The sequence below is a fragment of the Rhynchophorus ferrugineus genome, unplaced genomic scaffold (assembly GCF_030347505.1).
Source record: "Rhynchophorus ferrugineus isolate W39M unplaced genomic scaffold, kcgeb_rfMv2 rfM11, whole genome shotgun sequence".
Lineage (NCBI taxonomy): Eukaryota > Metazoa > Arthropoda > Insecta > Coleoptera > Curculionidae > Rhynchophorus > Rhynchophorus ferrugineus.
This window is the reverse complement of record NW_027472590.1, coordinates 22,996,295-23,014,000: the sequence shown is the minus strand read 5'-3', so window position 1 is coordinate 23,014,000 and position 17,706 is coordinate 22,996,295. Positions and strand designations below refer to the sequence as shown.

General features: G+C 31.1%; 1 protein-coding gene across 1 annotated transcript; it reads left to right on the top strand.

Annotated features, from left to right (window-relative positions):
• Positions 1-10,826: 10,826 nt before the first annotated feature.
• LOC143204423 (uncharacterized) lies at positions 10,827-16,684 on the top strand. Its single transcript, XM_076416953.1, has 4 exons — positions 10,827-10,983; positions 13,162-13,401; positions 15,173-15,365; positions 16,376-16,684. Exons 1-4 carry the CDS (start codon positions 10,972-10,974, stop codon positions 16,543-16,545), a joined length of 615 nt encoding a protein of 204 aa, XP_076273068.1. The 5' UTR covers positions 10,827-10,971; the 3' UTR covers positions 16,546-16,684.
• Positions 16,685-17,706: the final 1,022 nt, after the last annotated feature.

The window sequence follows — 17,706 nt, the reverse complement described above, 5'->3', positions numbered from 1 at the left end:
AATACATGCAAACTATCTCAGAAACTAAGATTCACTAAACTTTCTTAAATGGCATTTATATAAATTTAATTTTCCTTAAATTTTAGTAATCCACAAAGTATTAATAAGTTTAAATTACTACATCACTGAACATTATAAAGTATCATGAGTAAGATTATTTTCAGAACAGCAAAAACTTCAGAGCATCAAATATAATGTATATTTGATTTTTATTTCTACTTATGTTATATTCACAAACATGGAATATTAGATGAAGTAATAAATACTTGGATTTTAATTAAAACAATAACAAACACAATTAGGCACATTATTTTTTAAAATTATTACTTAGTTAGCATTAGCTTATTAGTAGTTGGTAATTAACCATGCAATAACATTTAAATATTGTTAACAATTCATATTTTTTTGTATTTGTCCCATGTGTTCCATCTGGGCAAATTATCTAGTTAGTTTCACTTTATATAAAAACTTTCATTACTTCATTTATTATTATCTTATCATTTATCATTAATTTGTGACTTTTACATATATATTTTTAAAATATATGTCGAAAAACCATGAATTTAATAAAAAGCAGCTTATTTGAGAAAAACATAATTTCTTTAACTACATTTTAAAATAAAATTCTATCGTTCTTTACTTATTTATTCCACTATTGAATGTTTAAAAGAGTAGCTGTCATATTTCTTCCTGTCAGTTAAAATATTTTAAAATATTTAAATCATCTTTAATTTGTCTTCTATGACTTTCAGTAATCTACTGCTTTATACTTTGCCTTGTATTCCACATATGAATAAAAACTCATTGTTCAGGATGCCAGAAAGATACGTTAGAAACATTCTTAAAAATTAGATTCTTATTTTTATTTATAAAAATACCGTTTTTATAACTTATGCCTTTTTATACCTTTATGACGGTATTTTGTATCTCTCTGGCAGGAGATTTTATTGCCACTGCCCGGCCTGTGGTTTATTTGGGAGAGGAAACCCTCTTATAAGTGGATTATTGGTTTCATGAAAAGATGATTATCAGGTACCGTATAGTTTCTGAGTGGCTGTGATATACACACCACCTTAAATAGGGCGGACCAAGAGATTCGCAACTCCCACTTCTTCAGAAATCGACTCTGTATAAGATGCTAGTCTGTCCAGTCTGCCTCTACGGAGCACAGGTGTCGTACAGGTACGTCTATGAGAGACAACTTGTACTACTCCAAGTGTCTCAGTCCAAAAAAGTCCGCGCGTTACCCAATGCCCCATGGTTTATGAGGTACGTGGACACTCACCTCGAATCAGGCATCCCGTTTGTGAAAATCTTCACGAACATGCTCAGTGTACGGTTCTCCCTACGCGCCTTAGAACACGATAACAATCTGATCAAATTCCTACCCCATCTACGAAGTCCGGTAGCTGAACCAAGTACGACAATCCCAGTCGTGACCCAGGGTATCAGTCACCCGCAAAACACTTCTCTATCCCGAACCCGAAGCGACATAAGCAAACGACCTTTTGGTTCTAGCTGGTCAATCTGGAATAAGAAACAAAAGGGTTCGCAAGCATTCACGAATAATTCACGACCGATTCAATGGAGTATTCAAGAAAATATTCCTAGTTATTAGTCATGTTTGTAAAATAAGATCGATCTGTATGATCGAAGATAGTTCGGGTATTTTATAGTGTTTCATTGTATTGTAACCGTAAACATAAATTTAATAAAAGTAATTAAGGAACAGTTTACTTTTATTTTAAGGGATACCCAGGAACTAACAGGTCGACTGAAAAGTCCCCGGCCTACCAAAGTAAAACATATTTTTTTGGCAAATTTTTTTTTCAAAAGTGAGCTTGCGCGGCACCCACTTTGCACAGGTTTTCTCATACCCAAGTGTCTGTTATTTTATTGTTTCAATTTATAGTCATTCAAAATCATTTTGTTGATTTCTTTAATCTTTTCGTCGGTAACAATCTCTTTTGAGCATCCACTGCGTTCACCATCGTCGGTGCTCATCATTTCTTTTCTATCCATTTTTTTCACAATAACAAAAGTTGTTTCACTCAAAATGTTATAATTCGTAAACTAATGATCCGACAGCTGTCAAATTTATACATGCATCTTTTGAGGGTTATGGCTAAGTAAAAAATATATCGATTTAACTCTAGTAGCGCCATCTATGTGTCAGGAAATGACTTTTCAATTGACCTTTTAATTGATGTCAGTTTAACATCACTGTGAACTACTTATTTTTGACCCTATTGAACCATTATTCCAGAAAATACTTATGCATTAAAGAAGTAATTCATCATGGTTCGTCTGGCCGGAGAGAAGTAGCAGATATCGCTTAATACTGACCAACAAATGACAAATGAGAAATTAGAACAATCACCATCACAACACAACTCTTTAGGCAGAATTCTTGATGCACACATTGATATATGCATTACCTGCTATATTTGGTTATGGCTTTGCTTCGAAATGCACTTACTAATGAAACCTGAAATGTATTAGAAGTTAATACTAATATAACATTTAGAGGCAGATCTCAATAAATTTTAAAATTACTCCTAATACAATGATATGCTATGTTTCAAGAACATTTTCAGTTTCAACCAGTTCTCAAACAAGAACAATTTCAGTTAGTTCAGAAATTCTTAAAGTTAAAAATGGATTGATTGCCGTTTATATAATAAATCTGGAAAAGCTGCTTGCAAAATTTAAATACCCTGTAAAGAGAGAAAAGACGATTCTTGTTATTCTGAAATTTTGTTAATCTATATTAGAATGAAATCTATGCAACCTTATGTCTTGTTTTTCTTTGAAATCTGAATATACTCTCATAGTTCTAACTATGACTATAGTTCTAATTGATTATAGTTGTTTGTGGGGAATATTTCACAACAGGTGAGGCCTATATATATATATATATATATATATATATATATATATATATATATATATATATATATATATATATAGTGAATTCAAAATAGCAGTGACACGAGTGTCAATATGTTTCTGTCTAAAGTTGTAAATTCGTTTTACAGTCAGACAATATTATCCTTTTCATTTTATTCTATATAAAAAGAGATAGAATTAGAGAAGTTCGTAACGGAATGAGCCTGCAAAAGTTGTCCGTTTGCCAAACGTCTGAAAATTTTTCAAAATATTAAATTACGGGTTATAAACCGGCAAACGTTGTTTCAACTCTATCAATATATATATATATATATATATATATATATATATATATATATTAGTTATATTTCTGTTCTTGTGTATGTAGTTGAACTATTCCTAAACGGTTAGACCGATTTTGATGAAGTTTTTGTGTCTGTTTATGCGTATTCACAGGTGGCTGAAATTATATTCAAGAATTTTTTGAAATATTTTTGATTTCAGCTGGCGTGTCATAGTGACACGTAAGAATTGCGATTGATATATGTAGAAGAAATTAATATCTGAGAATGCCGGCGTCATTGGCGCAGTGGTATGATGACAGAGCACTCCTCCTACTGTTGCGATAGTTGCGGTTTCGAATCCTGCTGCGGCATGGATATACTTTGTGTTTGTAATTGTAATTGTAAATATCCTTATTGGCAACAATATAAAATCTGACAAAGAATAACCATCCCAGTCGCGTCAGTAACCAGGCTGGGTAAGACGTGTGTCTTCTGGGATGGTCCTTAAATTGGTTTTTTGCCAGTCGGTAGGCTTAATGCTGAGGATCGTGATTCGGAGCCTTCGTTAAACTGTAGGTCCAGCCCAGATAAACCCTCGTTGGTTAAAAGAACATTTTAAAATATAAAAAAATCATATAATATTTATATATTATTTGCAATATTAATTAAACCTTGATGTCTTCGACAGATCAAGCTGAATCGAATTCCCATAACAGTAATGTGTTCATCCGCCTCGCAGGTATTTGTTCATTTAGATCTTTTACGGGATACGGTGTTTGTCAATTTGCAGCAATATTTAGCAGCTCATTGTTAGTTTTATTTCCAATGTGTTTAGATAAATTACTGAAATCCATCTACATACATTCATTTCATTCATTTTAACTTACGAAGTTACTTATATTTATTTGTTGTGTATTTATTATAACAAAATGCCACGTCTTTGAGGATGAACAAGAAATATAGGTCGATGTACACTTAATGTAGAGATAGTTCGCAACTATCGGTTAAATAAAGATATAGAAGAACAGTTGAAGGATGATGTAAATTTAAGGGACTATGATGTAAACAGACTTACAGAGTCAGGATAAATGCAAACGTTCTCATACATTTTAGTTCAAGGTGAATGGGACATTATTTAATAAAGTTAAAGTAATAAATTTAATTCTTGCTTCCAAGATAATCCAAGACAATCATCGTTATTACGGTACTTTGGAATATAATTGGCATTTAAACATTAAACAAAGAAATTCAGTGACAAAATAAACATTATTTATTTATTTTGTTGTACAAGTAACTTCTTTGTACCTTATTTATCTCTTTATTGTTCAAGCGAAAAATTTAACAAAATAGCTAGCGCGATAAATCTTTTACTCATAACAATTGATGATCTGTATCTATTAAGATAATGTTCTCAGATGGCGCCGATTTCTCTATCAATTATGGACCGATTTTCAAAATTCTTTTTTTATTCGAAAGAATTCACTTCCGAGGTGGTTCCATTCAACCTAATTAGGATTTGTTGGGGGATAGGGGGGAAATCGAGGGAAAACCGCAAATTTCCAAGGCACATACAAGGCTTTCGCATATTTTTTAATCTAAATTAATCAGATATGTGTGTATAATGTTATTGCTGAACTGATGTGACGCACAATTGGAAGTAGTTTAGTGTAAAAGCCATTCGGTTTGCTTTTTAAGCACTAATTATGAGAGTGCATGCATATAGAAGTCGTAGAAACGTTGTAGGCAACTGTTTCTATGGTGTAATGGTTAGAACGTTAAGTTCACACGCGGAGGTCGCGGATTACATTCCCAACACGGCAGCAACCTATTTTGTTCTAGTTTTGATTGAAATATTTGTTAAATCACCTGTCTAGTTAGCGGACCCGAGGGCGTAAAATTTTCCTTATTTTCAATTATTGTTTTTTATTCCTTTTTTTCCCCATAAGTGCTGTACATTTACTTGGGTTATCTGTTGTAATACTTAATAAATAATAGTATTTTATTGAGTAAATAAAAGAAGAAATAAAAAGAGAAAAAATATTTTAAACAAAAAAATTGAACCAACTTCAAAAAATAAATTTGGAACTCACTAAAAAATTAAAACGACTGATTACTTTGAAGCCAGTGCCGAGCAACAAATTAAATTTTTGTTCGGAATTTAATTTTGTTTATATGTCACAAAGTTATATTTTTATTTTTATATTGTTTATGCTTAATATTTTTTACAACACCTTTTAGTAAAATAAATTTAGAAACAGATAAGAAAGCACAAGGAAAAATAAGGAAGTGGTTATCAAATACTTTAGAAAAATGCTTCATGTTGCGGTTATATATATTACATTGCTCTTAGTAAGTGATATTTTTCTTGTAACAGTATAAACCACAGAAAAATAACGTTTGCAATTTTAGTAACGTATAGCGATTACAGGAAGTGGCAGGTTTACTTTTGTTGTTAATTTAGCGGTCAGAATACTGCACCACCCATCGTTACACTATCCTCATGACTTCGAACAACAACAAAAAAAAAATAAACGAGAGCAATTTACAAGTGGATTTTTTCTAATATTCACCGCACCTTGTCATGAACGTCAAAATTATTTTGAAAACTTTCGTTGTCGAACTTCAATTAATAAAATATGATTTGATAATATTTTTTGTCATGGGTGATGTAACGTCGTCAGGCATTTGTTTGTTCGTATGTCAATTAATCTTTATAATGAATATTTGTAATTTGTTGTCCTTGAGACTATTTTTTACATACCACAAAATGAGTTTTGATATAATGGGTTGGGGGAAAAGAAATTTCGCATTTTTCTTGCTTTTTTTTGTAAAACCATGATTCCGTCACATTAGTGCTTCGGATATTTCTAGCATAGCAATTGAATTTAAGTGAATTTATTTTGGTAATCCTTTTTTGAAGCTAGTTTTACACTATTAAGAGAGTTTTACAGAAATGTCAGACAAACAGGTCAAAGTCCGGGCTGTACATACAATAATATTCAGGCCGATATTTCTTATTATTATCTATTATAGCAAATAGTAGATGCAAATCAACACTTTTTTTATTTAGTCTTTGTGATTCCACAATCTGCCCTATAGGCAATAAGTATTTCTTCTGTCTATATTATATATACATGGCATGTAGAAAATCACTTCATTAAGCGATGTTCTGTATAAAATATTATCTTAATTAATTAGTCTTATTCTAAAGCGTATTCTAAAGTCTATATATGTCCAGTAATCAGATGAGGTGGTGTTAAACGTTTTAGTTTACGCACTTCACTATCACGTCGCATATTTAGTTGGTTAGTGAGTATGTTGGGATGCACTGACACTACTTCGAAGTACTTCAAACAAACACGTTGAATTACACTCGTTATAGGTTCAAGAGGAATATCATGTTGTATAACTTTATTTGAAACATAGTACGGAGACCCAACAATGGCACGCAACACTTTATTCTGGAACCGTTGAATGATGAATATATTAGATTTTCTAGCGGTACCCCATAGTTGGATTCCATATGACCAAATAGGCTTATGTATAGACTCATATAGCAATACCTTGTCATCTAATAATAACTTGGATTTGCGCCCGATGAGCCAACACATTTGATACAATTTAAGTCCAAGTTGCTTCCGTTTAGAGAGTATATGCTTCTTCCAGGTTAGGCGTCGATCCAAGTGCATACCAAGATATTTAATATGCTCTGCTTGGGGGAGTTGATGATGATTGATATTCACTGGTGGATATGTTCTTCTACGCAGGGTAAACGTTATATGGGTGGATTTTGTTTCATTGGCTTTAATACGCAATGTCTTCAACCATAATTGTATTTGCTCTAGGTGGGTTTGTAGGCATATTTATGCTGTGACTGGATGTTCATGGGAAGCTAAGATTGCGGTGCCGTCTGCGTATATTGCCACAGTAGTTATTTTTGTGGTGTGCAGATCGGCCGTATATCGAAGATACAGTACTGGACCTAGTACACTTCCTTGCGGAACTCCTGAATATTTGGGATTTAATTCGATATGTTCATCGCCTTAATTTACAATAAAATGTCTATCATTGAGATACGATTTTAGTAACTGATAGTCCGGATGAAGGAGAAGTTTCCTTAGCTTAACCTACAAGCCCGCATGCTATACCTTATCAAAAGCCTGAGATATATCTAGAAAAGCAGCCGAACAATATGTTTTGGCATTTAGGTCAGTGTTTGTTTTGTTTATGCGTTTGTTCTATAGCCCATGCTTATTGCGAAAACTAAACTGATGTTCTTTATATATAGTTTCTCGAAAACTTTCGAGATTATCGGTAATAAACTTACAGGCCGGTAGGGGTGACATCTTCTGGTATTTTTCCTGGTTTGAGAATCACTAATATTTTAGCTACTTTCCAGATACTAGGGAATTGATTAATTCGTAGCATAGCATTAAATATAAATGTTAATAATTTTATACCCTTTTCTGAGAGTTGTTTTAAAATTTTACCAGTAATTAAGTCATAACCAGGAGCTTTTTAATATTAATCTCTCTCATTAGTGTTTGTTTAACTTTTTTGACCGTTAATTTCTCGTGCGGTAAGTCTATTTGAAATAGTGAATCTAGAAGGCTAGTAATTTTATTTTCGTCATCTTTATGTAGCTGAGACTGGAAAGGTTTAAAAATATTTTTTAAGTGTTTTGAGAAAATGTCGGCCTTCTCTTTATTGCTTCTAGCCCAATTATTTTCGTTTGTTTTAATAAGTGGGTTATGCTGCTGGGGTCTTTTAAGCTTTTTTTGTAGCTGTCCACAACGAATTGTCTATAGCCTCAGTTGGTGTTGAATTCTCTAAATATTCTTGAATGTCTTACTTTTGATCATTTTAGATTAATTCTTTCAGCTCTTTTATTGCCCTATTAAATTTTCATTTATTCTCTTCAGTCTTTTGCTGTTGCCAATGCCGTCGTAAAAATTAACACTAATAAGCTATTCGTTTTTATTCTAATCTGCTCCTGGTTTAAAATTACAAAGCAGTTATTGTATGGTAGATATCTTTGTTATTGTTTTTAATGTGCACTGAGTTTTACAGATAACTTCACTGAACTAGATCAAATTGTTTTACTATTTTATCTTCTGTCTAAGCTATCAATCATCATGTAGGAGATGGAAAACCTCTACATTTATGTTCTGGTGGAACTTCTCTTCATTGCTTTGGGCACATTATCGACTGTTGAATGTACCATGGAGCAATAATACCTCGCAGTACCTTGTTTTGGAATCTATGTATAATATTTCTTTTGGTGTGTCTTGTACAGCTCTAGATTTGAATAAAATAAGCCCAAGGTAGTACAAGTAGTTTCAAGGCTTGTTAGTAAAACAAAACATTGTTATATACTGACAGGGTTGAATATATATATATATATATATATATATATATATATATATATATATATATATATATATATTATACACATATGATACACAACTTTATCTATTATTAATTTCAAACTCCTTGTTGATTAACTTTGACTTATTATCATTAGTGGTCTGGCGGAAAAGTGGATAAAATTGACCACTGATTGATTTTAAACTTAAATTCCTTGCAATGTGGACACAGAATGCTCATTAGTCTAGCATCAATGATTTCCTGTGAATTGTAATGGATTGTCACCTTTTTATTGAATGCAGCTCGACGGGAATTAAATGCAACATTTCTATGTTATAAATTTTAATTCCACCGATACTGTTTAACTTAGCTTTATGCTGCACGTTGCCCATCTGTTTGACTTATATTTTTAAGTGGCCTTTGAAGTGAATTTTGAATAATGAAAAATTCTAATTCAATTCAAATCAAATTCAGATGAAAATAAAAAATTAACTCTCGTAATGTTTCTGTAGAACCATGTATATCCTTTATTAATCTATTAAAATTTACTAAAATTCGATATTTAACTTTTAATACAAGATGTGAAAACAAACACTCACTCAACAAAGTCAAAACTGGATAAACATAAACACAAGAAATTTATCAGCCATTTTTGATAGATGCCGATTGATAGCACCTGTCATTGTTAAACTATCAAACGTGCGAAATTTAAATGCTCGTCAAATTTTCTTAATTCTTTCAAATATCTGCACAATTTTCTTAATTTTTCATTCAAATATTAACAAAATTCTTTCCGTAAGAATAGTATGATCACGTAATATTATAGTTTACATTTTTGTGGAGAGAATAAATTATTATGTCTGCCTTGTCGCCAGTTATATACAACTGTGAAAGGAAAATACGACATATGTGCAAATTTCATCCCAACATAGATTAAAATAATTCCAGAATCATAAGCTTTTGGTTTAACTTGTAGTCTGGTGAATAGAGCACAGCTAAGAAAAATTGTTGTTGCTTAAGGACTAAAAGTAATTGATATAGTTCTAGAGACATAGTATGTCACTGTACTAGAGGTAATTTTAAAGGTTATTAAGATATGTCTGTAAATTTTAGTGGTAATAGCTTCTCATTCATTTCAGCTGTCTTCAGTAAATTTATTTTTTAACAAAGTACAACCGAGTATTGCAGTAATAAACATTCGAGTTAAAATGAATATTGCAAAGTATATTAAAAATATAAATAGGGTGATATAAGAAAAAGTAGATAGCAGTAGATAAATGAAACCTATAGAAGCCAAATTAAGGATGAGCTGTCTGTTTAAAAATTGAGGTAAAGATATTATTCTTTTAATTAGCCTGGTGTAATTATTATTTTTGCAATATATACTTTAGGTGAGAAATATGTATTTAGATATAAATATGAAGTAATGAAAATATGCAGCAGTTAAAATGAAACTAACTACATAGATGGAACATATGGGACAAATAGAAGAAATATGAATGTTTTATACATATCAGTGAATTATTAATACTAAATTCATAAACATTTTAAACCATTAATATTTTATATATATATATATATATATATATATATATATATATATATATATATAAAGGCGTTTAATATTTGTGTGTTGAAGTTGTTATAGTTTTGAAAATAATTTTATTATATGAAACTTTGTTACAATGTTCCGTGATGTAGTAATTTAAACTTATCAATACTTTAATGGAATGGATATCTTTTAATATACGGAGATTTATTATTTTAATTTATATTATATATCAAATAAATTTCTGATATTATATTGAAAATTCAATTCCTCTTGAAAGTTTTAGTAATATATCATTTTTAAATTATCCCCTTTACTCTGTTATGAGAAAAACATGAAATATGTTATACGAACGATAATTGCTTTTAATACATTTAAAATAAAACGTGTTTTCCTAAACACTGGTGTTTATGAGAATACTTAAAATTGTTTCATAGTATATTAATACTATATTATATCCTATTTAAATCAACAACATTTCACGCATAACAATAGCAAATAACCTTACGTGTGTCACCGAAGGAGGCACTTCGAACCAAACCAAACGAACCATAAAGAAATATATCATTTATTTTTCACGACTAATTGAAACGGATTATTAGATCCTGTCCATAATAGTACCCACACATACGTACACCCTCTTTGGAGCGAGGCTCAAGGATTGTGGTTTTTCTCGCAAAGAGTATCAGTGTTACGTATGTGATCGATATTTTCCTCTTTTTTTCGGTATTTTCTACCGATAACACGGGTTAATATGGTATCCGAACCAGAGACTTGAAGGTCGTATTTTTGCTTTATATACTAAGATTCATCACGACAATATTCAGTAAATTAACAAATTTTGTTGTTAATTCATACGTTTAATACAATAATTTCGAAGCAATGAAAAGTTTGGTAAGGGTGTTTATTTGTTTGAAAATTTATAACTTTTTCACATTCATTTATTTATTTCGTTCGTGCAAGTGACTGACTTATATTTTTTTGAATATACAGTATTAACAACTAACTAATAATTCAACTTTATGATACTAAAGGTATTGTTCTTAGACTATTTATATGTTAATGACCAAAATAAGTGATAAGTGGAAATTTTGTCATACTTTATTAACACATTATTACTAATCGTTGCTGACTAATTTACAGTGATCTATAATCTCTAGAGTAACTTGAAACTAGGTAGTTATCTAGGAAGGCTCATTGATCTTTACTTCTTTCTTATTCTATTCCATTCCTCTCTAACAATATAAAATAAGGTTTAATAGCACTTTTAGGTGTTTTTACTATTTAGTACACTTCACTACAGAACTTTACAAGATCACACGGTTGGGTTCTCTTGCCTGCGTCCTAGTTTAGTGTTGAACAAGAGTTGTAGTACTTCGATGTTTACATGTGACTGAAGTATCTCCTTTTGTCTTGTTACGAAGCTCTGAATTTCCTCTATGATAGGTGGAATCCGAAGGTCTCAGTGTAAGTTGTATCTGAGTACATCTACAATTATTCACAGCACTTTTTGAAATACTCGTGTCATGCTGATTTTACTTCTCGCAAAACATCCCTGTAACTTAATTCCTTAAGTGCTTATAGGTCCTAGTATTTTCTTGTATAGCAGTAATTTATTATGTACGGATAATTTCGATTTTCTTCCAAATAACCAATATATTTTTTGAATTTTATGTCGAGTCTTTTTCTTTTCTTTTTGATATGCTATATTTAAAATGACCAAAAATAGCCTTGGTGCCGTGATGTTTTATTAGAATATTTTGTCGAGGTCATTTGTATTTTTTATATATTCTTTTACACATTAAATGTTCGTTAAAGTTCTTACTGTTTATCATCCGCTATATTTTATATGTTTCCCAGAAATATAAACCAGTTGACTTCAATATTTTTGTATTGTATAATTATATTAAAACATATAAGAAACGAGAAACCTTTTAAAATGATGATAAATTTAATAGATTTGCAGTTACTCTACGCGCTTAGTAATATGCACTGATTCAAACCAAGTTTATTAAACACTGTCAAAATGTTTACCTTAATGGACGTGATCTGATTGATTTAAATAATAAATGTTTTATTAAAATAAACTATTAATATATGTACGTATATTCATAATAAATTAAACAAATATTTGAACAGCCCTAATTATATTTTAGTTTGATTATAAACGTGTAGATCTTAGTCATTACATTTCTAAGTTCAATTGGAATGTCCTCATTATCCACACCTTCCCTGTTATTATCATTCATCAGTTTATCTTCGTTCTATAAATTATTATCAGCTGAAATACCATTAATGCTGAAATTCACCGTTTTCAATAAGTTAATAACAACTAGAGTAGCATGGACAAGTATTTTCTCGCTTATTTGTTATTGATACTATTTCTTCACTGGTACCTAAGATATTATTCCAACGTATTCAAAAACGTTTCTTGATTAAGAAAATGATATGGAATATGCTAACTTATAACAGCTTCTACTAGTGTTATTAGTTTCAAAGCTTCAGATATGTTTTCAGGACTCTTTGATAGGACATATCAAGGCAGAAACATTTGGTACTATAGTTTGGTAAATGTTATTATGTTATGGTTCGTTGAATAGACGTGCTCCTCAGTTGCTCTTCTAGAAGAAGTTAATTATCTAATAGCAACTCTAAATTCATTGGAAGGCTTTATTGTATTAAAGTTATGTGTGTCCTCAAGCTAAATAAATATGAATCTTTAACTTATGAATATGATATTTGCTATTACTTGTGATACCTGCAATTGTGAAACCACTTCAGGAATATACTGCTTATCTTGCAAGCGAATTTTGAGTAATCATGAAGAATAATAATAAGAGCGAAAGTATGGACAATGAGGACGTTTCAATTGAAATTATAATCTTTAATAAATTTCTATTATGACTGAAATGAAATATACATTTAGTACAATATTGTATAGTCTGTACAATTTATTTAACAAAAAGCAAGGTTGAAGTTACACTGCTTTACGAATAATTTTTCTAGGGATGTTTAGTGGAAACACATTTATAATTAAATCAACTATTTATTAATGAAACAATTAAATTTTAGATTGTTTTCTCGACATGTATGGTGTTGGCTTGGGGAAAACCCAGCGGATACGCCTATGCCGATTACGAGTCATACGCGTACGCAGCTCCTGCTAAAGCCGTACTAGCAGGCCCCATTGCTGCTACCTATGCTGCTGCTCCTTTAGCGTATGCCGCCCCTGCATCATTAACCTACGCTGCACCTGCTATTGCCGAACTGGCAGGACCTTTAACTGCTGGAGCCATTCTAACTGGGCCTAAGGTATTGTAATTTTTTATTTTAATCTAACAATTCAAAACAGTAGTGACACACGTGACCTGTGAAAACGTCGCAGTGTTGCCGCAACAACTCTGAGTTTTAATGACAATTAAATGATATTTCAAATTGTTATATGACTTTAGCATGTCTATTAAAACAATAACGAAAACTATTAAGAAATTTATTTTTTACAATTTAGAAATGTTTATTAAAAGGGTCTATTTGCAATCATTAAATTAATTACTGATTTTTCAAAACTCAAGTGTATAAAGTAATATTTATATTAATATTTATCATTGGTTAAATGATTTCAAATTTACTGTTAATAGTTCATAATTTCTTCTATTTTTCCTATATCTACAGAAATTATGTAGTTAGTTTCATTTTATCTGTTGTATATATTCAGTACATACTATTCATATAGTCTTTATTTTTTAACAACAAAAAAATAAATATACCAAGTTGATTAAAATAATAATTTCTTTACCTAAATTTTTAAATAAAATTGTATCGCTCTTTGCTTATACATTTTACTGTTCGATATTACTCTTGTAGATAGCTCGTCTTTAATTAGCATTCTATGGGTTTAGTCTATCTACTGCTTTGCTTTTATTTATTATACATATTCCCTTACAACATATCACATTAAGTTTGTTTTAGATTTTCACTAACTCATCAATTGTCATGATTACATCGTTTGCAAGGGCTACTACCGATTTTTCTATTTTTTCCATATTTTAGTACCCTATATGTAGTCTTATATAGTCTTTTCATCCATTAATATTATAAACAGGGTTAGGTTTAAACTTCGGCATTGTCTTATCCTAATTGGGTTTTGAAGGTTTTTGAATTCATGTTGACTGAATGAAGGCATCGATATTTATCCTACATATTTCTTGACGTATTCTTACAATTTTGTTAGTTACACCTCTTTGTTCTAATATGACCCCTTCCTCTTACTCTGCCAGATGCTTTTTTCAAGTCAATTAAAGCTAGATATATCTAGTTATTGGTATTGAAGTCTTTCCACTATTTGTTTGTGCTAAATATATGTATTCTTGAATACTTCTTCCCTATTGGTATACATTATGGAATGCTGTAAACAAATTAACTGCTACTGATTTTAGACTATTTTGAATAGTTTGCTCGCGTATCTTCAAGACTGTAGATAATAAGGTAATCCCTCTATAATCATTACAGTATCATTTATGTCCTTTTTATGTACCATAACAATAGCGCTATTTGCCAATCTTGTGTAATTTGGTCCTCTTTTTAGATTTATTGTATTAACCTTTAAAGTGAATGCAAATGGTACAATAGGAAACATTTATATGGAATTACTTCAACTCTATCACTATGTATTTTTTATCTTTTTATTTTTGAGTTAGAGGCATTGTATCAATACTTAAAAGATAATAAATATGTAAATATGGGAACCACATATGATCCTGGAGTTCACTTAAGTACTCATTATTATAAACATCACACAATTTTGAACTAGCTTGCGTTGTTTTTCTCTTTTTTCGGAATAAAAAAGTGAAATATGACAAAAATTCTTTCTTGTGTTCTCTTAAGCGCAATTACATTTCACTAAGTAAACCAAATACGCTACCTTTATTACCTTTATATTTTTCGAGGATGTTATTGTATGGCTTCATAGAAAAAAATATCATTAGAGATATGTTATTTTGAAACTATCTAAACTTAAAGGAAAAAATGAAATTATTTTTTACGAACACAAAACAAATCTTAAATGGTTGATTTAATATTGCAGACTGCGGGGACTATTTTAGAGGGCCCTAAAACTGCCGGAGCTATCATAACCGGACCAAAGACAACCGGAGCTATCTTGACTGGTGCTGTGAAATCAGGCACCATCCTGACAGCTGCCGGACCATTGACCCTGGCTACACCAGCCGGTTATGTGGGCCCCGCAGCTATTGAGTATGCGGCACCATTAGCAGCTGGTAAGTTCTTAACTGCAGTCACCCGATCAGTTAGTTATGCTGGTGTCTGCCTTTAGTAGTATCATTTAATATCATACTTATTCCTTCAAATTAAAGATAGAAAGCTTATAATGATTTATTAACATCAGCTTTCTTTTGATAGGATGATTAATGCGATATTTGTTGGATTCCCTTAAATACTTGGAAACAATATAATTTGAAATATGATCCTGATATTTCAACGAATAAAAAGCCTACTGATAAATCTCTTACGAGATATATAATCAATATGAAATTAAAAAATAGTATTCAGTAATTAGCATAAAATAGCCATAATTATTCTAACATTGAAAAAAGTTAAAATCAACATTTTAAATACTACTGATGAGCAAGTCTGCTATCGATTGCCGAAATTATCATGAAAGAAGTCTGAAAATTATACGAATGAGACTTCGAAGAGTTCGCGAAGAAACAAACTGAGAATAACAGGCAGAGTTTAGACCCAATAGTAGTTGAGTAAACAAGATATTGACACTCTGCAAGTTTCTGGAAGAACATATTAGATGTTAGAGGCATGCGATTGTTGTTTTTAATGATTTTCATTCTGCTTTCGACCGTATAAAATGACTTTCACTTTGGGTAGCTTTGGAAGCTTAACATATCTACCTAAAAATTGTTAAACTTCTTCAGGGATTTTATCATGATTCCATTAGTTGTGTGCGAATGTGAAACTTGGTCATTCTGATGATCGTTGATGATTGCTGGCATTGGAGAGCTATATGGCCTGAGAATTTATGAAGAAAATGTTAAAAGTCTGAGAAATGATAGTTGGTCTGCTCTGCTGTTTTAAATCTCAATTTATCGTAATTAGTGCAACATTGGTGAAATTTGGTGAAGTATATTCGAAATAATGTGGCATAAGCGGCAGTCTATTTATTGAGAAAGTCTTCTTGGTTATGATGATGATAATGTAACAGAAAAGTTAACTATCCATTTTAAACAGTGCTAATTTTCTTTGTTTTTCTTGATAGGCTTGATTACTAAAGGAGGTGGATTAATAGGAGTATCAGCTGCGGGTGCCACCATCAGCGGTCCAGCAACCGTCCCAGTTACCATTACCGGACCATCTGGAAAAATCAAGGCTGACGGTCTCTGGGGACCCACTCTTGAAGGTCTTGCCTACTCTAAAAAATACTACTAAGCTTGCAATACAATACCGACCTCATTCGATTAAACTGTTTTGACTATAATCTATATAACTCATTTATTAATTAATTCAAAATAGCATTTAGGAGTGTTCAAATAATTTCTTGTTCATTTTTATCCGTATAAACTAGATTATAGTCAGAAAAGGATCAAGAAACTCGACTGCCTCGTATCGATACCATCAAAATTGTCCATATTTATTCTTTATATTTAGCATAATAAAATTACGCTTTATTTATACAGCATTACTTGTGTTTTATTGAAACGAAAGGTCATTAATATCGTGTCAGGGAAACTGTTGGACTAGTTTCAGGTCACTTTAGGCGTTTCCGATAGTGTGCTGTTCCTTATCCTCTCTTTTCGGTCACGAAGTATCTATTTAATTTCACTATCAGTCGCCGCTAAATGGATCACGATGTACCGTACACCAAAGTTACGAAAAATAAAATTCCAAGCACCGCACCTCGATAAGTGAATATACATCATGCTTCATATTTGATTTAGGTTAAGTGCTTCATGTCTGAAAACAGTTCATAGCTAGTTGATGTATTTCAACGAACAACTAGTTAAATTACTATTTTATGAGTATGGAAATAATTTTACATTTTATTCAAATTTAGATGGAAATTATAGGAAGTATTATAACAAATTATGTCTTTCTGAAATAGGCTAGATGACTATTTTTGACTATAAAAACCACTTTATAACAATTCTAATTTACCCGGGATAAAAGTTATTTCTACAAAAATTCGCTTTGAACGAAAAATTAACGGAGTGACCAGATCTGAGCATGTCGTAGCTGTTTTGGTCGTAGTGGCCGTTTTATATGGCCTTATTTATACATTAGCTTAACAATTTTATCTTACGAGTAAACATTCTATAATGTATCGATTGTGTCTCGGTCCTTTATATAATTACACATCGCTAAAACCAAGCCAAACAAATTGTATATTTTCGTTCCAAGGCAAAAAATATTGCAAGACCTGGCAGTATAGTTTGAACATCGGTAAATTATTCATAGCTATATTATTATTCTAACGTATGCATTTACTATTTTAAGTACCTCTAATTATGCTAAAATGTAATTAACATAAGGTTCAAACACTGTTTATAACATTTGAGGTTAGGCCTCATTTGTTTCGTTTTTTGTGTATAT

Bases quoted from the DNA above. Each gene is read 5' to 3' on its own strand.
- LOC143204423 (XM_076416953.1), top strand. The intron at 13,402-15,172 runs GTATTGTAATTT...TTAATATTGCAG, and splicing joins CCATTCTAACTGGGCCTAAG to ACTGCGGGGACTATTTTAGA. The intron at 15,366-16,375 runs GTAAGTTCTTAA...TTTTCTTGATAG, and splicing joins TGCGGCACCATTAGCAGCTG to GCTTGATTACTAAAGGAGGT.